Here is a 22,204-nt window from a genome sequence, read left to right as displayed (position 1 = left end):
TTATATTCACATTCTGAATTGTAAAGAGTTTAGAATTTATGCTTGACATGCTGGGTTTAATCACTGGATCGTGGAGTGGATTGCTGGTTCAGGCTGCGTTTCTAGTTATTCTGGAGTTAACTGCTGGAAGACTCCAAGGATGAAGACATTCAGTTGATTTGCAGTTTGTGTAGCTGGTGAGCACTATATAATGCCCAAATTAATGTAAAGACCAGAATTTCTTTGATTACAAGGACCAAGTCTGTGACCCTTTTAAGAGAATAAGAGGAAGAGTTCCTGGAGGCTTTCTCCTAAATGTGGCATTATGTGTTAGGTCATTATGAGACCATTATTTCAGTTTTATTCTTCCCGTTTTGGAAAGTGAGGCTACCTTGTACTCTACAACATCTGAGTTTTCTACATGGATAAAAAAAATAAGCTGTTGTGTGTGTATTCACAGCATGTCATATTAATTAATTTACTGTATTAATATGTGCACACTTAAAGTTAGCTATACCTTGATCAGTAAGTATATCTAACCTTCCTCAGTAAGTACATCTAACTAGTCATCATGAGTTTGTTTACATTTAAAAAGGGGGTTGATTGAACTTTAAGAAACTTTAATAGCTTTAAATCTTGCATTTTAACTTCTTTCATAAATTCCCACATGGCCTTCACAATAAAGATCAAACACAGAGATTGCAAACAAACTTAAAAAGACTGTCATTTTTTACAGAAAAATATTTATTTGACAATTCTGCTATAAGCAACACATTTTCTGTCAACATGAACTGCAAAAATTGGACTCAGTTCTACTCCAGTCATCAAAATAAAATATACATACAATTATTATTAAAATAAAAGACCAAAAGAGAAGCAATCTTGGAATGCCTTTAAAGTGTAAAATGCTGGAGCAATAAACAAGCCCAGAGTTTCAACACATGCACTACAGCAATCATTACAACTGTTGAAAAAAAAACTTGAAAGTCACAAAACCTTACATTAAAACTCAAAACTGACTTATGTTGTACTGTTATACAGTTACTAAACAAACAGGAACAAATCAGTACTTGCACTTTTAATTAGCCATATGAACTGCAGCTACTTAAACTTCAACAATTTGTTTTTTTAAGGACTGGACTCTTGCAGAGCACTGGGGGTCAAGGGCAATAAACACTTTCTGAATAGTTTCAAAAGTGTATTTTAGTTCTTTAGGATAGCTAATGTTGATGGCATAAATCAAGCCAAATAGGAGAGCAACAGCTGTAGGGAAGTCTTGCAAATTATCCAGCACAACTTACTCCTCTAAAACTACAGACAGGCACCTTACAATGGATGGCGGTCACGTCATCTTTAACAACGGCCATCTTCATCCCTTTTGTGCGAGTGTCTTCTTGATCTGTGTCCTGCAGTGAAAAGCAGCATAAAGACAGGATCAAAACCCATTTTTAATTGATTGAGTTCTGCTGGACCACACATTTTCTTTATATATTGTTTGAGATAGGTCACCCAAAATGTATAAATAATAAATGACTGATTCGTTCATTGTGAAGGAACTTGACTGGTCTGCAGAAAGCAAAGACTTTAAATGCAGACCTTAAGCCAAAAACTCATCACCAAACACCAATAGCTTGTACTTACACTATATGGGAAAAAGTATTGGGACACACCCCTCTTTAGAACAGAAAAAGGCACTTCCAAAACTGTGGCAACAAAGATAAAAACATAATTCATGTATTTACAAATTGTATTTTCATCTCTGTTGCAACAGTTTTGGAAGTGTCTAAAATGACTACCCATATATACAAGATGTCTCTTTGTCTTCCTTTCTATTTCCAGATGTCACACCAAGTACCTTCCTAGCTGTCTCTCTTATCACTTCTGCAGTAGTTCCCCAATCATCCAGCACCTCTTCACCACTAATGAGCCCCTGTCTGACCTCTTCCCTGAATCTCATACTACAGTCTTCCTCCTTCAGTTTTCACCATCTTATTCTTCTTTCAGTCCTCACTCTCCTCATGTTCATCTTCACTTCCAAAACCATCCTACAGACCACCATCTAATTCTGTCTTGCTACACTGTCCCCTACCAACACCTTATAGTCCCCAATCTCCTTCAGGTTGCATCTCCTACATAGAACATAGTCCACCTGTGTGCACCTTCCTCCGCTCTTATACGTCACCCTATGATCATCCTTCTTCTTAAAATAAGTGTTCACCACTTCCATCCTTTCAGCAAAATCTACCACCATCTGCACTTCCACATTCCTCTCCTTAAAGCCATACCTACCCATCACCTCTTTTCCCTTTACCTACATGCCCATTTAAATCTGCCCCAATCAGCAATCTTTCATTCCTTACATTTCTACCACTTCATCTAACTCACTCCAGAATCTTTCCTTCTCCTCCATCTCACAACCCAATTGTGAAGCATAAGCACTGATGACATTTATCATCACGCCTTCAACTCCCAGCTTCATGATCATCACCCTATCAGAATTTCTCTTCACCTCAACTACACTCTTGCTGTACTCTTCCTTCATTCCGGATCACCCCTACACCATTTCTCTTTCCATCCACACCATGATAGAACAGTTTAAACCCACCTCGTCTTTCTCCTTTCCTTCTCATCCTTCGGCCAACAGTAGCCCAATTTCCACCGGTACCCTTTTGACTAACGTTACCTGTTGCAGTAGTTGGTAATCCTGGCCTCGACCTATTCGGTATGAAATTCTTTTTTGTTATCCGCATATTTGATTTGGCACATGTTTTATGCTGGATGCCCTTCCCCCCGCAACCCTCCCCATTTATCCAGGGTTGGTACCAGTAATAAGAGTGCACTGGCTTGTGCAACCCTAATGTCTGGGTTTTTCGTATGCTTCTTTGATGACTTGAATACTAGGCGATTCTATTAACTCCATCCACAACACACAATCAATTTAAATACAGTTTATTGTAATAACTCTAACTTACACAATAATATCATGTATTTTGATACATTTCATTCAAATTTTACAAAGTGAACTGAACATGATCTTCAAATGAAGCACAATAGCTGTCTAATTTTATTTTCGATAATAAAGCTAAAAGAAAGCTTACCTGAACCAGAGAACATCCAGCCCCTTCTAAAATGCAGTTGATGAGGGGAAAACATGTGCAAAATGCTACGGAAACAGACTGTGCATGCGCAATGACAGGAAGTGAAACGTTTGAATGAAGAAATCTAAATATTACGTTTTCCCAACTTAATTGTTTTTTTTTTTTATTTCATTGGACAAAATAGTAGTAAACATGCAGTTAAATCTTTTTTTGTAAGTAAACTCAACACTGTACTCAAAAATCTGTCCACCTAACTCATTTTAAACTGAGTTAACAAATTGCAAGCTGGATTTTTTACAGTGCACTCTAAAGTAATGTGAATATTCAGAGGAGCAGTTTGATAGTCTGTGAGTTATTTTGTAAAGTTATTTTAGGAACAGAATTTAATGATTTCCAAAACTCACATATTTTAATCACAGTAAAGCATAGAAAACATTTCTAATGGGGAAGTCCCTCTAGATTTAAATGTTGAAATAAAGCATGTAGGATTTACTAGAAAAAAGGTAATCTGGAATTGAAAGTAAGTGTTACTTAAAAGGAAAAGCTGCCCAAGGAAGAGTGACTGCAAATATTCTACACTAGAGAAGAACAACATTCTTTAGTGGTGCAGCCAAGTTTTGCACAGACCCAAAGACATGTCTCCAGAGTTGAAAAGGCATTGGTTATAGCTTTTATATCTATTTTTAATTCCCAAAACAAGCACATTTGTCACTTTCATATGTGATATTATGTATGTAATAGAATGTCACTTTATCAACATACTGTATTATTGACTAGGTTGATAGGTTAAGAAAATATTAATCTTAATTTCCAAACATTGTTTTGTTGTTTTCATTAAACAGCAGACATGTTGATGCATGTATTGTGCCAAAACAGACATGTTATTTTTCTTTGAATCACCATGCATGATTGGTGTGAAATGTTGAAACATGTTTCAACAGTTGTTCTGCTCTAAAATAGAATACAGTATGGATGCTTTTTGCATTATTATACAGCCAGTTAGCAGACATATTATTTGCTGTCATATTAATCATTAAGTCAAATTGATACAATGATTGGAAAATAATTTGGTTATAATGCAGACATATTTTAGTTGAAAAGTGGAAAAGCTTACATAACGTCAACAGGGTTATTGTTAAGTTGTCTAGAAGCACAAAACTATGAGCAGGTATTAGTCAGTTGGTAAAGCATTGTTGTATATATTTATTTATTTATTTATTTTTTTTTTTTTTGTCAAACGTTGCCTTATCATGTCTGAACACAATCCATTCCTTCCCTTCTCCAGCTTTCAGAAAAGAGATCGATGTTATACAGTAATTGATTGTAAAGAAAACACAATAAAATTAGAATAAATCTTCTATAATAGGTATATATAAGGTATAAGTACATTTTCAACTGTAAACCAATAATAATCAAAAAGAAATCGATTGAATTGAATAGTTAAACAATTTTATTAAATTATTTTCTTCTTAGAGTAAAGTTTGTTGGTATTATTTATAAATATACCGTTTGTTCCAACCTTATTTATTTATTTATTTATTTTTTTTTTTTTTATGATAATAAAGATTGCAGACAGAAAAACTGATTGTATGGTGGTAGTGATGTGTAGTTCCTAATATTCTACTCAGAGGGCCGCTATATACCAAGGGCTGTATCACCCCCTGGCTCGCCCACAACGAGCAATCAAAGAAAGAAAACATTCCCCCTCGTTTTTGTGCACAGTCACATTCCTGCTGGATTATATTCGACATTCACAGAATATCGTTTAGATAAATTCACTTATTTCCTTTATTCGGTGACTGTGATTACAAGAATTACAGCATGGCGCTCGGATTGGGGGGCTTTCGGTATACAGACGCAGTGATGTGGCAGTCGTTATTGTTTTTCATCTTGCTTTCTTCTCGCTCCGCGCTCGGGCAAATCAGTTACTCGATATCGGAGGAAATGCCGAAAGGATCGATGGTTGGAAATATTGCGCAGGATTTGGGATTAGATTTAAAACGACTAAAATCTGGAAAGGCGCGTGCATTTTTCGGGGATAACCCGGAATACATCGAGCTGAATAAAGACAGAGGTATGCTTCTTATAAAAGAAACAATAGATCGTGAGTTTCTGTGCGCTAAAGCAACGTTGTGTGCCTTACATCTCCAAATGATCCTTGAGAATCCGATAGAAATGTATACAATTACTGTAGAAGTCACTGATATTAATGATAATTCTCCACTTTTCCAAACGGAGGAAATTCGTTTTGAAATAAGCGAGGCAGCAATACCGGGGGCGAGATTCATGTTAGAAAGAGCAATGGATGCCGATGTCGGTATTAATGACCTTCAGAGCTACTCACTTAAACCAACAGACCATTTTGTTTTGGAATTAGAAAATCATGCAGATGGAGGTAAAAGTGTACAAATGATATTACAGAAACCACTCGACAGAGAAAAACAGGAAAAGCTTACATTATTGTTAACAGCTATGGATGGAGGTGAACCAGCCCTGTCTGGTACTGTACAGATACACGTGAATGTATTGGATGTTAATGATAATGCTCCAGTCTTTATGCAAAAAGTCTATAAAGCATCAATAATTGAAAACTCACCCAAAGGCTCTAAATTGACAGCAGTGAGTGCATCTGATGCTGATGAGGGAATAAATGGACAGGTGACTTATTACATTTCAAACACAGATAAAAATGTAAAAGATTTATTCATTATAAATCTAAATAGTGGCGAAATAACTCTGAATGGGCACATTGATTATGAAAAAACAACTCATTTTCAATTTGATATTCAAGCAAAGGACCAAGGAGGACTCTCCGATTCCTGTAAAATTATGATTGATGTTTTGGATATAAACGATAACAAACCAGCTATCACCATTCTCTCTATGTCTACTTCTATATCGGAAGAGTCTCCACCTGGCACAATTATTGCAATGATTAAAGTAAATGATCCTGATTCAGGTGCAAACGGACAAGTTCACTGCACTGTAAGTGAACATATCCCATTTATCATCAATTCACCATCAAATAATTTCTTTAGCATGCTCACAGTTCATGAGCTGGATAGAGAGAGAGAAGCTGAGTATAACATCACTGTGACTTGCTCTGATGAGGGACTTCATCACTATCCACCAGCACTTCTCTCCATTTACACATATCAGATGTAAATGACAATGCTCCTGTTTTTGAGAGAAATAATTACGAGGCCTATGTGTTGGAGAACAACACACCCGGTCTCTCTATATTTACAGTGAAGGCTAGCGACACAGATGCTAAACAGAATGCTCGAGTTTCTTATATTTTAGAAGAGAGCTCTTTCAATGGGGTTCCTGTTTCATCATATATATCAGTCAGCGCTGATAGTGGAGTCATTAATGCTGTGCGCTCCTTTGACTATGAGCAGTTAAAGAACTTTCACTTCCGTGTCAAAGCCCAGGACGGAGGCTCCCCTCCACTCAGTAGTAACGTTACAGTAAGAATTATAATCCAAGATCAGAATGACAATGCTCCTCAGGTTCTTTATCCAGTACAGACTGGTGGCTCTGTAGTGGCTGAGATTGTGCCTCGATCAGCAGATGTTGGATATCTGGTCACTAAAGTGGTGGCTGTTGATGTGGACTCTGGTCAGAATGCCTGGCTCTCCTACAAACTCCAGAAAGCCACAGACAGAGCGCTGTTTGAAGTGGGAGCGCAGAATGGAGAGATACGAACTGTGCGTCAGGTCACTGACAAAGATGCTGTGAAACAAAAGCTCACTGTAGTTGTGGAGGATAATGGACAACCATCTCGCTCAGCTGTAGTTAACATCAATGTAGCTGTAGCGGACACTTTCCCTGAAGTGCTCTCAGAGTTCACCGACTTTACACAGACCAAACAATATAATGATGACCTCACCTTTTATTTAGTTTTAGCATTAGCTGCTGTTTCTTTTCTCTTCATCACAACTCTAGTAGTTATAATATCAGTAAAGATCTACAGGTGGAGACAATCACGTATTTTCTATCAGTCCAATCTCCCAGTTATTCCGTACTTTCCAACTGGTTATGCAGACACAGGAGTCACTGGAACTCTGCCCCATGTGTATAATTATGATGCTTGTATGACAACTGACTCAAAGAAGAGTGACTGCAAATATTCTACACTCAGAGGACAAAGTGTTTTAATGATGGACCCGAGTTTCACAGAAACTATGAAGGGCTTAACCAAAGAAAATATTCTTCTAGAAGATCCTGATTCACCTGAAATGGTAAGAGTTTGTTATTGTACATCATCAACTCGACACTCTTTATTACCGACAGTGTATAGAAACAACATATATCCAGACAAGCTTTTCAAAAAATCACTATGCATAACACTGTTAAATCACTTTTTACTTAATCTTGTATATAGTTGAAATATATTATTAATTTTAAATGATTATTAATTTATTTATTGCCTAATTTCAAGTTACATTTTGTTGTAAACTGCAGTGTTAACATACCTACGTTACTAGTTTTGGATGAAACATTTAATCATTTCTCATTGCATTTGTTTATTATACTATATGGAGGCATATGGTAGGATAAAGGCTGTGTATGTATATATAAATATATGCTATATTTTTTTTATATCTCTGAGGAAATTCATTTAGTATAACATTGGAACATTGGAAATTCTACCTTTTATCATGTTTTTTTCTGACAGATACCAGTATCAAACGTATACATTTTGATTTTCGTTCATGTTTATTTATTTTTGTAATGTATACACTGGTAAATGGCAGAATGTGAGTTGAAAAAAAAAGTAGAAAGGAGGCTAAAACAAAAAAGAAGAATGATAGGTTTCAGATTCGGTCTTATGGAGAATTAATCCTGATTCTCCTAGCATACTGATTATTTTTAATACGAAAAGAAAGTTGCAATTTCCAATTTCATTTCGCAAACCGGTCAGAAAAATTTGATCTGCAATTCTGGATTTTGACTCAAAGGGCCGCTGTGTACCATGGAAGCTTCGATTTCGAGCTTTAATGCCGCACACCCAACCACAGCAACTCAGACGAGAGAGAAAGGAAGGATTTTATTTCGCTTTGTATTGACGTGTCCGCGGTGGAAAAAGATTTAAAACGGATTGGAAGCAGCATTGCGGTAGATTTACACTCGTATACGGAAATTAAATCTGGATGGCTCTGTTATTTCTGCGGATCTCTTGCGTCGCGGAGGAAATGGCACTGATGTGGCACGCGGTATTGTTTTTCATCTTTCTTTCTTCTCGCTTCACGCTCGCACAGATCAGCTATTCCATACCGGAGGAAATGCCAAAAGGATCGATGGTTGGAAATGTCGCTCAAGATTTGGGTTTGGATTTTAAAAGACTGATTTCAGGGAAAGGACGTGTTCATACGGTGGACAGCACGGAATACATTGCGCTGGATAAAGAGAGAGGAATGCTTTATATAAAAGAAAAAATAGATCGAGAGTCGCTTTGCGCAACAAAGACTCCATGTGCTCTACATATTCGAATGACACTTGAAAACCCGATGGAATTGTATACAATTACTGTAGAAATAACAGACATTAATGATAATGCGCCATTTTTCCAGACAGAGGAAATCAGAATTGAAATTATCGAGGCGGCTCTACCGGGAGCGAGATTCATGTTAGAGAGGGCAATGGATGCTGACGTCGGTATAAACGGACTTCAGAGCTACTCACTTAAACCAACAGATCATTTCGCTTTAGAACTGGAATCTAATGCAGACGGTGTTAAAAATGTCGAAATGATTTTACAAAAACAACTTGACAGAGAAAAACAGGAAAGGCTTACATTAATATTAACTGCTATGGATGGAGGTGAATCGGTTTTGTCTGGTACTGTGCAGATACATATTGCAATTCTAGACGCTAATGATAACGCTCCTGTTTTTAGGCAAAAAATATATAAAGTCTTAGTAAACGAAAACTCACCTAAAGGTACTAAATTGGCAAAAGTGACCGCATCTGATGCAGATGAAGGAACAAACGGACAGGTGACTTATTACATTTCAAACAAAGAGAAAGCTGTGAAGGATATGTTTCACATAAATGAAGATGATGGTGAAATTACACTAAATGGTCAAATTGATTATGAAACTAAAAGCCATTATCAACTTGACATTCAAGCCAGGGACCAAGGCGGTCTGTCAGACTCATGTAAAATTAGTATTGACGTCTTGGACATAAACGACAATAAGCCAACTCTGACTATTTTATCTATGGCCAGTTCTATAACAGAAAATTCTCTTATTGGAAATATAGTTGCAATGATTAATGTAAATGACCCAGATTCAGAAGTAAATGGACAAGTTCACTGCAAAATCAACGATAACATTCCATTTTCTATCACATCCCATCTAACAATGTTTTTACCCTGCACACAGATCAGGACCTGGATAGAGAGAGAGAAGCTGAGTACAATATTAGTGTGACTTGCTCTGATGAGGGACTTCCTTCACTCTCTAGCAGCACCTCTCTCCATTTACACATATCAGATGTAAATGATAATGCTCCTGTATTTGAGAGAAATAATTACGAGGCCTATGTGGTGGAGAACAACAAACCAGGTCTCTCTGTATTCAGTGTGAAGGCCAATGATGCAGACTCCAACCAGAATGCTCGGATTTCTTATATTTTAGAAGAAAGCTCTGTCAATGGAGTTCCTGTTTCATCATATGTGTCAGTCAGTCCTGATAGTGGAGTCATTAATGCTTTGTGCACTTTCGACTATGAGCAGTTAAAGAACTTTCATTTCCGTATCAGAGCGCAGGACGGAGGCTCCCCTCCACTCAGCAGTAACGTTACAGTAAAAATTACAATCCAAGATCAGAATGACAACGCTCCTCAGGTTCTCTACCCAGTACAGACTGGTGGCTCGGTGGTGGCTGAGATTGTGCCTCGTTCAGCAGATGTTGGATATCTGGTCACTAAAGTAGTGGCTGTTGATGTGGACTCTGGTCAGAATGCCTGGCTCTCCTACAAACTCCAGAAAGCTACAGACAGAGCGCTGTTTGAAGTGGGAGCGCAGAATGGAGAGATACGAACTGTGCGTCAGGTCATTGACAAAGATGCTGTAAAACAAAAGCTCACTGTAGTTGTGGAGGATAATGGACAACCATCTCGCTCAGCTGTAGTTAATATCAATGTAGCTGTAGCGGACACTTTCCCTGAAGTGCTCTCAGAGTTCACAGACTTTACACACACCAAACAATATAATGATGACCTCACCTTTTATTTAGTTTTAGCATTAGCTGCTGTTTCTTTTCTCTTCATCACAACTCTAGTAGTTATAATATCAGTAAAGATCTACAGGTGGAGACAATCACGCATCTTTTATCAGTCCAATCTCCCAGTTATTCCGTATTATCCACCTGGTTATGCAGACACAGGAGTTACTGGAACTTTGCCGCACATGTATAATTATGATATTTGCATGACAACTGACTCGCGGAAGAGTGACTGCAAATATTCTACACTCGGAGCGCAAAGTGTTTTAGTGATGGAGCCGAGTTTCACAGAAACTATGCAGCACATGACGAAGGAAAAGAATATTCTGAATGATGCTGATTCTCCAGAGTTGGTAAGGGATGATTTCAGTTTTGATACTTTAGTTAAACATTAAAATAGTTAACAACGGGCAATTCCCTAAACTCCTTTTTTAAAATGTATATTTTATATTTGACAGTATCATGTCTTTGGATCCTTTAAAAATCATTATGGCAAAGATTCATCTGTATCTTAAAAACTAAAAACAATGTGTGTCCAGACAGCGAAAGAATTTCAGGAATGTGGTCAATAAATTGATTTAAACAGTAAACGATTTTAAATTAGTTTATCAATTTAAAATCCGACTTGTCTTCAAATAAACAATAATTTTTACAACCTGCTGATACAATGTAATAGTTAATATTCTTATAGTTTGAATATTAAAACCCTTTTGTACAGTTGCTATATATATATATATATATATATATATATATATATATATATATATATATATATATATATATATATATATATATATATATATATATATATATATATATATATATATATATATATATATATATATATATATATATATATATATATATATATATATATATATATATATATATATATATATACAGGAGTGCAGAATTATTAGGCAAGTTGTATTTTTGAGGATTAATTTTATTTGAGGATTTAATTTGAACAACAACCATGTTCTCAATGAACACAAAAAACTCATTAATATCAAAGCTGAATATTTTTGGAAGTAGTTTTAGTTTTAGCTATTTTAGGGGATATCTGTGTGCAGGTGACTATTACTGTGCATAATTATTAGGCAACTTAACAAAAACAAATTCATACCCATTTCAATTATTTATTTTACCAGTGAAACCAATATAACATCTCAACATTCACAAATATACATTTCTGACATTCAAAACCAAACAAAACAAATCAGTGACCAATATAGCCACCTTTCTTTGCAAGGACACTCAAAAGCCTGCCATCCATGGATTCTGTCAGTGTTTTGATCTGTTCACCATCAACATTGCGTGCAGCAGCAACCACAGCCTCCCAGACACTGTTCAGAGAGGTGTACTGTTTTCCTCCTTGTAAATCGACATTTGATGATGGACCACAGGTTCTCAATGGGGTTCAGATCAGGTGAACAAGGAGGCCATATCATTAGATTTTCTTCTTTATACCCTTTCTTGCCAGCCACGCTGTGGAGTACTTGGACGTGTGTGATGGAGCATTGTCCTGCATGAAAATCATGTTTTTCTTGAAGGATGCAGACTTCTTCCTGTACCACTGCTTGAAGAAGGTGTCTTCCAGAAACTGGCAGTAGGACTGGGAGTTCAGCTTGACTCCATCCTCAACCCGAAAAGGCCCCACAAGCTCATCTTTGATGATACCAGCCCAAACCAGTACTCCACCTCCACCTTGCTGGCGCCTGAGTCGGACTGGAGCTCTGCCCTTTACCAATCCAGCCACGGGCCCATCCATCTGGCCCATCAAGACTCACTCATTTCATCAGTCCATAAAACCTTAGAAAATCAGTCTTGAGATATTTCTTGGCCCAGTCTTGACGTTTCAGCTTGTGTGTCTTGTTCAGTGGTGGTCGACTTTCTGCCTTTCTTACCTTGGCCATGTCTCTGAGTATTGCACACCTTGTGCTTTTGGGCACCCAGTGATGTTGCAGCTCTGAAATATGGCCAAACTGGTGGCAAGTGGCATCTTGGCAGCTGCACGCTTGACTTTTCTCAGTTCACGGGCAGTTATTTTGCGCCTTGGTTTTTCCACACGCTTCTTGCGACCCTGTCGACTATTTTGAATGAAACGCTTGATTGTTCGATGATCACGCTCAGAAGCTTGGCTATTTTAAGACTGCTGCATCCTCTGCAATATATCTCACTATTTTTGACTTTTCTGAGCCTGTCAAGTCCTTCTTTTGACCCATTTTGCCAAAGGAAAGGAAGTTGCCTAATAATTATGCACACCTGATATAGGGTGTTGATGTCATTAGACCACACCCTTCTCATTACAGAGATGCACATCACCTAATATGCTTAATTGGTAGTAGGCTTTCCAGCCTATACAGCTTGGAGTAAGACAACATGCATAACGAGGATGATGTGGTCAAAATACTCATTTGCCTAATAATTCTGCACTCCTGTATATATATATATATATATATATATATATATATATATATATATATATATATATATATATATATATATATATATATATATATATATATATATATATATATATATATATATATATACACTCCATCTATGAGATTATTGGCAAGTGGCTGCATGGTCTATGTTATATTTTTTGTCAATTTCTTATGGCTATTAGTAGCAAAATATTTTCAGGACCATTTGCTCGGGACAGCGACCAAATTCACTATACTGAACTCATTGTTTATTAGCGCTTTTGACTTTCCACATATATGTAGAGGTAGTTTAAATGACAACACTTAACTTATTATTGACACCAATAAGCAGGTGTTTTTTTCCCGAAGTAGTTTGATTGTAGCGATTTTACATATGTGTTTTTCCTTAAAAAATTATTGTCTAAATTGCGTCAAAATCATAATAAAGCCGAATAGAATGTGTAATACTTGGTTTTGTCTCAAAGGGCCGCTATTTATCAAGAAAGCTTGAATGTCGTGCGCTTCTGTTCCATTCCCACCCCTAAAGCAAACCTCGGATCAGCGATAGACAATCTTCGCTATTGGATAGTATGTGAGCACGCGCTGTTTAACATTACCTTGTAAAAAGACGTTTCCAAAAACGGAACGTGAATTTCAAAGGGTGTTTACCGATATCAAAGATTTTAAGACGGAATAAGGATTGTATTTTTCCAGGATCTTCTGAACCGCTGAAAAAAATGGCAGACGAAGTGGTGTGGCACAGGGTATTGTTTTTCATCGTCCTTTCTTTTCGCTCCGCGCTCGCGCAGGTCAGTTACTCCATACCGGAGGAAATGGCAAAAGGCTCGATGGTTGGAAATATTGCTCAGGATTTGGGTTTGGATGTCAAAAGACTGAAATCTGGGAAAGCGCGCATTTATAGTGTGGACAGCACGGAATATATAGAACTGAACAGAGAGAGGGGCTCGCTTCTCATTAAAGAAAAAATAGACCGAGAATCTCTTTGTGCAAAAAAGACTCCGTGTGCTTTACATCTACAGATGATTGTAGATAACCCAATGGAACGGTACACAATAACTGTCGAAATCACGGATATAAATGATAATGCGCCATTTTTTAAGAAGGAGGAGATTAGATTTGAAATAAACGAGGCGGCTGTACCGGGAGCGAGATTCATGCTGGAGAGAGCAATGGATGCTGACGTCAGTATTAACGGACTACAGAGCTACTCACTTAAACCTACAGATCATTTTGTTTTAGATTCACAAAATAAAGCAGGTGCTGGCAAAACCGTTGAAATGATTTTACAAAAACCTCTCGACAGAGAAAAACAAGAAAAGCTTACTTTATTATTAACAGCCATGGATGGAGGTGAACCAGTTTTGTCTGGTACTCTGCAGATACACATTACTGTTTTAGATTTTAATGATAACGCTCCTGTCTTTAAACAAAAAGTCTATAAAGCCTCAGTGTTTGAAAACTCACCAAAAGGTACTAAACTGGCAAAAGTGAGCGCATCTGATGCAGACGAAGGAACGAATGGAGAGGTGATTTATTATATTTCAAACAACGACGAGGATGTGAAAGAAATATTTATTATACAAGAAAAGAGCGGCGAATTAACGTTAATTGGACAGGTTGACTTTGAGAAAACAAACCATTATGAAGTTGATGTGCAAGCCATGGATCAAGGAGGTTTGTCAGACTCGTGTAAGGTAATTATTGATGTGTTGGATCTAAACGATAATAAACCGACTATCACTGTTTTGTCAATGGTCAGTTCTATATTAGAGGAGCAACCATCTGGAACCATTGTAGCAATGATCAACCTAAATGATCCGGATTCAGGTGCAAATGGACAGATTAGCTGCATTATAAATGAAAATATTCCATTTACTATTATATCGTCGTCAAACAATTTCTTTAGTCTGCTTACAGATCAGAAGCTGGATAGAGAACAAGAAGCTGAGTATAATATTACTGTGACTTGCTCTGATGAGGGACTTCCCTCACTCTCCAGCAGCACTTCTCTCCATTTACACATATCAGATGTAAATGATAACGCTCCAGTTTTTGAGAGAAATTATTACGAGGCCTATGTCATGGAGAACAACACACCAGGTCTCTCTATATTTACTGTGAAGGCCAGCGACACAGACTCCAACCACAATGCTCGAGTTTCGTATATTTTAGAAGAGAGCTCCGTTAATGGAGTTCCCATATCATCATATGTGTCAGTCAGTCCTGATAGTGGAGTCATTAATGCTGTGCGTTCTTTTGACTTCGAACAGTTAAAAAACTTTCATTTCTGCATCAGAGCACAGGACGGAGGCTCCCCTCCTCTCAGTAGTAATGTGACAGTAAAAATTATAATCCAAGATCAGAATGACAATGCTCCTCAGGTTCTCTATCCAGTTCAGACTGGTGGCGCTGTCGTGGCTGAGATTGTGCCTCGTTCAGCAGATGTTGGATATCTTGTCACTAAAGTGGTGGCTGTTGATGTGGACTCTGGACAGAATGCCTGGCTCTCTTACAAACTTCAGAAAGCCACAGACAGAGCGCTGTTTGAAGTGGGAGCACAGAATGGAGAGATACGAACTGTGCGTCAAGTCACTGACAAAGATGCTGTGAAACAAAAGCTCACTATAGTTGTGGAGGATAATGGACAACCATCTCGCTCAGCTGTAGTTAACATCAATGTAGCTGTAGCGGACACTTTCCCTGAAGTGCTCTCAGAATTCACCGACTTTACACACACCAAACAATATAATGATGACCTCACCTTTTACTTAGTTTTAGCATTAGCTGCTGTTTCTTTCCTCTTCATCACAACTCTAGTAGTTATAATATCAGTAAAGATCTACAGGTGGAAACAATCACGCATTTTTTATCAGTCCAATCTTCCAGTAATTCCATACTATACACCTGGTTATGCAGACACAGGACTTACTGGAACTCTGCCGCACTTGTACAAATATGATGGTTGCATGACGACTGACTCGCGGAAGAGTGACTGTAAATATTCTACATTTGGAGGACAAAGTGTTTTAGTGATGGAGCCGAGTTTCACAGAAACTATACAGCGGGAGATGAGGGAAAATATTCTTCTAGAGGATCCTGTTTCACCCGAAATGGTAAGGGTTTGCTTTAATACACTAAAGTCTAATGATTATCCATTGTGTAATCACTGGTAAAACATAACTCGCAACGGTGAATTTTCCATTGTTATTTGAAACTGAAATATTTCTTTTGCTCAATGCCCTGTTTGGAAACAGTCTAATGCCTATATATAAACACTGTTAATTAAAAACTGCTATAATGCAAGCAAATCTTTACTGGTTAGATTTTATTCAAAGCATTTTGTTCTCGGAAGAGACAAGAGATCTCGCTATATCTATCTAAGGTTTTGGTTTTCTCTAAATAATTGTTTTAAATAATATTTCTTTCATTTATTTGTTCCATTTTTATGGACACACACGGTTCATTAAATCACGAAATACAACAAGCAAAAACAAACCAACAATCATAAAACAAAAGTGGGGGTGGGGAGGGAGGGGCAATAATCCACATCATCACATTTTTACACACTTTACATACGCCAGTGGTTCCACATACTACAGAATAATGTGACAGAGCTTAGTGCAGGGTTTGTAAGTGTTGAAATCATACCGTTAACAGTATCTGATTAATATCCTTTTAAGGCAGCATAGCATGGTTGTGCACTTGGACTCCTCAATTTACCTATATGGGAAATTGTTTGAAACTGAAAAAATAATTTCATCAAGAGATAATGTTCTTATTTTAATGCCAATAAAGTTCAAGCACTCATCTTCCAGTATCACCTTTCCATCAGCTACTTTGTAGATAAAAATCCCAGATTTCATTCGTGGGTAAAAAGCACCTGTTGCAAGTTTCCGCCATTATCTCTATATATATATATATATATATATATATATATATATATATATATATATATATATATGAATGATATGTTGTATGTAATACCACTTCTTAATAAATCAGCAAGAGTTGTAAGTAAAAATGCACGTGTAACATAGTGTTATGCACACTTATTGTTGATTATCTCCTACATACCATGGACACTGACCAGCAGTGAGAAGTAAAAGTTTATTGAAAAGTTTAAATAACAGCTAATATTTATTGTTTTTTTAACCGGTCATCAACCAGAACTCCACTCTAAATCATACAGAGATACAATTGTTCGTTACGATTACAATTAGTTGAATAATAATGGGTCTTTATGTAAATAGTGGTATTATAGTGGATAGTGTTGATAGTGGTCTGTAGGATGGCTTTAGAGGTGAAGAAGAAGAGGAGGAGAGAAAGGACTGAAAGAAGAATAAGATGTTGAAAACTGAAAGAGGAAGACTGAAGAGTAAAGTTCAGGGGTAGAGGTCAGACAGGGGCTTGTTGGTGGTGAAGAAGTGCTGGAGGATTGGGCAACTATTGCAGAAGAGATAAAGGAGATGTGTAAACAGTGAGCTCCCATGTCACCTTTATATGAATGATCTTTACATTGTCTTCCTTTATTATATTCTCTTGAATGAGTGTCTTTTAAATTCCAGTGATCAGGATTCTACTTTGCATAATTAAAAAATAATGTATATTTTTTTAATCTATGAAATAGTATAAAATACGTTGAAGGAAGAATGGTGTGAATCTTAAAACTCCTTAAAAAAGTTGATGCCATGATTTATGGCATTGTGTCTTGTTTGGAAATACACTCTATCTATGAGAAGTGTTCCAAATAGTTGCATGGCCTATGTTATATTTTAGAATTTTTTTTATTGTTTGCTATTAATTACATGTTATCAGAACCATTTGTTCTGGACAGCGACAGAACTCAACATTTTGAACTCCGTCTCTATTTCCGCTTTTGACTTTCTACAAATAAAGGTTGCCTGGAAGAAAATAGTTAAATTAGAACCAAATCCCATAAGCACTTGCTTTTTATTTCAGTTCGGGGGATGGTTCCTGATATGGATCTAAAATGTTTAGGTCAGGTTTGCTTTAAGTGAAATAAAATAATTTTTTCGCGTTTAAAAAGATTTTACAAATTGCGTGAAAATAATAAAAATCAGTGTGTAATTTTCCATTTTGACTCAAAGGGCCGCTGTTTATCAAGGAAGCTTGAATGTCGTGCGTTTACTGTATGTCCCATTCCCACCACTAAAGCAAACCTCAGGTCAGAGATAGAAAAGCTTTGCTGTACGATCTCATATGAGCACGCGGTGTTCAACGTTTTCTTTAAAAAGACGTTTCTAAAAACAACGTAAATTTCAGAGGAGGTGTGTGGATATCGAAGAAGTTAAAACGGAATAAGGATTATATTTCTGGAAGATTTGAATCGCTGAAAAATGAAAGACGCGGTGATGTGGCACACGGTATTGTTTTTCATCGTCCTTTCTTTTCGCTCCGCGTTCGCGCAGGTCGGTTACTCCATACCGGAGGAAATGGCAAAAGGCTCGATGGTTGGAAATATTGCTCAGGATTTGGGTTTGGATGTAAAAAGATTGAAATCTGGGAAAGCGCGCATTTATAGTGTGGACAGCACGGAATACATAGAACTGAACAGAGAGAGGGGCTCGCTTCTCATTAAAGAAAAAATAGACCGAGAATCTCTTTGTGCAAAAAAGACTCCGTGTGCTTTACATCTACAGATGATTTTAGATAACCCAATGGAACGGTATGCAATAACTGTCGAAATCACGGATATAAATGATAATGGTCCTCTTTTTACGATGGAGGAAATCAGGATTGAAGTAAGCGAGGCGGCTGTACCGGGAGCGAGATTCATGTTAGAGAGAGCAATGGATGCTGACGTCGGTGCCAACGGTCTTCAGAGCTACTCACTTAAACCTACAGATCATTTTGTGTTAGATTCACAAAATCAGGCAGACAGAGATAAGAGCCTTGAAATGATTTTACAAAAACCTCTCGACAGAGAAACACAGGATACGTTTACTTTGTTATTAACAGCAATGGATGGTGGTGAAATGGTTCTGTCTGCTACTTTGCAGATACACATTATTGTTCTAGATGTTAATGATAACGCTCCTGTCTTTACACAAAAATTGTACCGAGCATCAATTACAGAAAATGCACCTAAAGGGACTAAATTAATAACAGTGAGCGCCTCTGATGCAGATGAAGGAACTAATGGAAGGGTAACATACTTCACTTCAAAAACTGTGGATCGATTATCAGATTTGTTTGTTGTAGATCAGTCTAGTGGTGACATATTTTTAAACGGACAGGTTGACTTTGAAAAATTGAACAATTATCAACTCGAAATTCAAGGTAAAGATCAGGGAGGACTATCTGACTCGTGTAAGGTAGTTATTGATGTGTTGGACATTAACGATAATACCCCATCTATTAACATTCTTTCTATGTCTAACACTATTTCGGAAGAGTCAAAAGCAGGCACTGTTGTTGCAATGATCAATGTAAATGATCCAGATTCAGGAGAAAATGGAAAAGTACAGTGTGGTATTTCTGAAAATATTCCCTTTACTATTACATCTTCATCTAATAATTTCTTTACTCTTCTCACAGATGAGGAGTTAGATAGAGAGAGTGAATTTGAATATTACATCACTGTGACTTGCTCTGATGAGGGACTTCCCTCACTCTCCAGCAGCACTTCTCTCCATTTACACATATCAGATGTAAATGATAATGCGCCAGTTTTTGAGAAAAGTAATTACGAGGCCTATGTGGTGGAGAACAACACACCAGGGTTCTCTTTATTCACAGTGAAGGCCAGTGATGCAGACTCCAACCAGAATGCTAGGATTTCTTATATTTTAGAACAGAGCTCTGTCAATGGAGTTCCTGTATCATCATATGTGTCAGTCAGTGCTGATAGTGGAATTATTAATGCATTGCGGTCTTTCGACTATGAGCAGTTAAAGAATTTCCATTTCCATGTCAGAGCACAGGACGGAGGCTCCCCTCCACTCAGAAGTAATGTGACAGTAAAAATTACAATCCAAGATCAGAATGACAACGCTCCTCAGGTTCTCTACCCAGTACAGACTGGTGGCTCGGTGGTGGCTGAGATTGTGCCTCGTTCAGCAGATGTTGGATATCTTGTCACTAAAGTGGTTGCTGTTGATGTGGACTCTGGACAGAATGCCTGGCTCTCCTACAAACTCCAGAAAGCCACAGACAGAGCGCTGTTTGAAGTGGGAGCGCAGAATGGAGAGATACGAACTGTGCGTCAGGTCACTGACAAAGATGCTGTGAAACAAAAACTCACTGTATTTGTGGAGGATAATGGACAACCATCTCGCTCAGCTGTAGTTAACATCAATGTAGCTGTAGCGGACACTTTCCCTGAAGTGCTCTCAGAGTTCACGGAATTTACTCACACCAAACAATATAATGAAGACCTCACCTTTTATTTAGTTTTAGCATTAGCTGCTGTTTCTTTCTTTTCATCACAACTTTACTAGTTATAATATCAGTAAAGATCCACAGATGGAGACAATCACGCATCTTTTATCAGTCCAATCTCCCAGTTATTCCATATTATCCACCTGGTTACACAGACACAGGAGTCACTGGAACTCTGCCACATGTATAATTATGATGTTTGTATGACGACTGACTCGAGGAAGAGTGACTGCAAATATTCTACACTCGGAAGACAAAGTGTTTTAAATTTGGAGCCGAGTTTCACAGAAACTATGCATCGCATAATGAAGGAAAATAGTATTATGAATGATGCTGATTCTTCAGAAGTGGTAAGAGATGATTTTAGTTTTGATACTCTAGTTAAACATTAACATAGTGAACAATGCACTTACCCAAACACTTTTTTTATATTTTACATTTGACAGTATCTTGTCTGTTGATCCTTTAAATTTCATCATGGCATAGATTGTTCCATATGTAAAAACACTGAAAACTCTCTTTCTGTGTGTGTGTGTGTGTGTGTGTGTGTGTGTGTGTATGAACAGCACTTTACGACAGCTAGAGAATTTCATTAATTGATTTAAATAATACACTGTTTCAAATTAGTTTAATAGTTTAAACTCAGACTGTCTACAAATAAAAAAAATAACCAGTTTATGAAATTAAATAGTTAAACTTTTATAATCATTATAAAATGGAACATAAATGTATGGAGTATGAAATGTGTGAATTTGTTATAGATATGGTTTTTTTTGGCATTGTGTATTGTTTCTAAATACACTCCATCTATGAGATTATTGCTAAATAGTCGCATGGTCTATGTAATATTATAGGCACTTTTGAAGACTATTATTAGTGAAATATGTTCAGAACCATTTGTTCTGGACAGCGACTCAATAATAAAATGAATTTATTATGTTTTTCCACTTTTGACTTTCTACAACAATGTAGAGGTGTTTGAAAGAGAACAGATCACTTAACACTGACACCGACAAGCACGTGTTTTTAATTGAAGGTATTTTAACTGTTGCAACTTTTACATATACATCAATTCTGATATATATATATATATATATATATATATATATATATATATATATATATATATATATATATATATATATATAGTTTTGTTTTTGTTTGTTTGTTTGTTTTTTCCCTTTAAATAGGGTTGTCCCAATTGCGTAAAAAAATCCTAATAAATCGGTGCAATTCTTAGTTTTGTCTCAAAGGGCCGCTATTTATCAAGGAAGTTTGAATGTCTTGCGGTTATGCCCCATTCCCACCCCTAAAGCAAACCTCGGATTAGAGACATCAAATCTTTGCTGTTGAAAATTATTTGCGCACGCGGTGTTCATTGTTGCCTTGTAAAAAAGACGTTTCCAAAAACAAAACGTGATTTTCAGCCGAAGTGTACGGATATTACAAACTTTAAGAAGGAATAAGGATTGTATTTCTGGAGGATCTTCTGAATCGCTGAAAAATGGCAGACGCAGTGCTGTGGTACACGGTATTGTTTTTCATCGTCCTTTCTTCTCACTCCGCGCTCGCGCAGGTCAGTTACTCCATACCGGAGGAAATGGCAAAAGGCTCGATTGTTGGAAATATTGCTCAGGATTTGGGTTTGGATGTCAAAAGATTGAAATCTGGGAAAGCGCGCATTTATAGTGTGGACAGCACGGAATATATCGAACTGAATAGAGAGAGGGGCTCGCTTCTCATTAAAGAAAAAATAGACAGAGAATCTCTTTGTGCAAAAAAGACTCCATGTGCTTTACATCTACAGATGATTGTAGATAACCCAATGGAACGGTACACAATAACAGTGGAAATCACGGATATAAATGATAATGCGCCATTTTTTAAGAAGGAGGAGATTCGTTTTGAAATAAGCGAGGCGGCTGTACCGGGAGCGAGATTCATGTTAGAGAGAGCAATGGATGCTGACGTCGGGATTAACGGACTTCAGAGCTACTCACTTAAACCTACAGATCATTTTGTGTTAGATTCACACAATAAA

General features: G+C 37.1%; 4 protein-coding genes across 4 annotated transcripts in view; all 4 read left to right on the top strand.

The window, feature by feature from the left end:
* LOC124393520 overlaps window positions 1-22,204 on the top strand; it is a 243,501-nt gene that overhangs the window by 169,096 nt on the left and 52,201 nt on the right.
* Window positions 4,659-6,365, top strand: LOC124393345 (protocadherin gamma-C4-like). The gene has a single exon (XM_046861088.1). It carries the CDS (start codon window positions 4,899-4,901, stop codon window positions 6,240-6,242), a length of 1,344 nt encoding a protein of 447 aa, XP_046717044.1. The 5' UTR covers window positions 4,659-4,898; the 3' UTR covers window positions 6,243-6,365.
* Window positions 8,107-9,662, top strand: LOC124393346 (protocadherin gamma-A8-like). The gene has a single exon (XM_046861089.1). It carries the CDS (start codon window positions 8,234-8,236, stop codon window positions 9,515-9,517), a length of 1,284 nt encoding a protein of 427 aa, XP_046717045.1. The 5' UTR covers window positions 8,107-8,233; the 3' UTR covers window positions 9,518-9,662.
* LOC124393344 (protocadherin gamma-A11-like) lies at window positions 17,931-20,473 on the top strand. Its single transcript, XM_046861087.1, has one exon. The coding sequence runs from the start codon at window positions 18,120-18,122 to the stop codon at window positions 20,220-20,222; it is 2,103 nt and encodes a 700-aa protein (XP_046717043.1). The 5' UTR covers window positions 17,931-18,119; the 3' UTR covers window positions 20,223-20,473.

This window comes from Silurus meridionalis, chromosome 11 (genome assembly GCF_014805685.1).
Source record: "Silurus meridionalis isolate SWU-2019-XX chromosome 11, ASM1480568v1, whole genome shotgun sequence".
NCBI lineage: Eukaryota > Metazoa > Chordata > Actinopteri > Siluriformes > Siluridae > Silurus > Silurus meridionalis.
This window is presented reverse-complemented; position numbering and strand designations above follow the sequence as displayed.

Bases quoted from the DNA above. Each gene is read 5' to 3' on its own strand.
- LOC124393344 (XM_046861087.1), top strand. From the start codon at position 18,120: ATGAAAGACGCGGTGATGTGGCACACGGTATTGTTTTTCATCGTCCTT.
- LOC124393345 (XM_046861088.1), top strand. From the start codon at position 4,899: ATGGCGCTCGGATTGGGGGGCTTTCGGTATACAGACGCAGTGATGTGG.
- LOC124393346 (XM_046861089.1), top strand. From the start codon at position 8,234: ATGGCTCTGTTATTTCTGCGGATCTCTTGCGTCGCGGAGGAAATGGCA.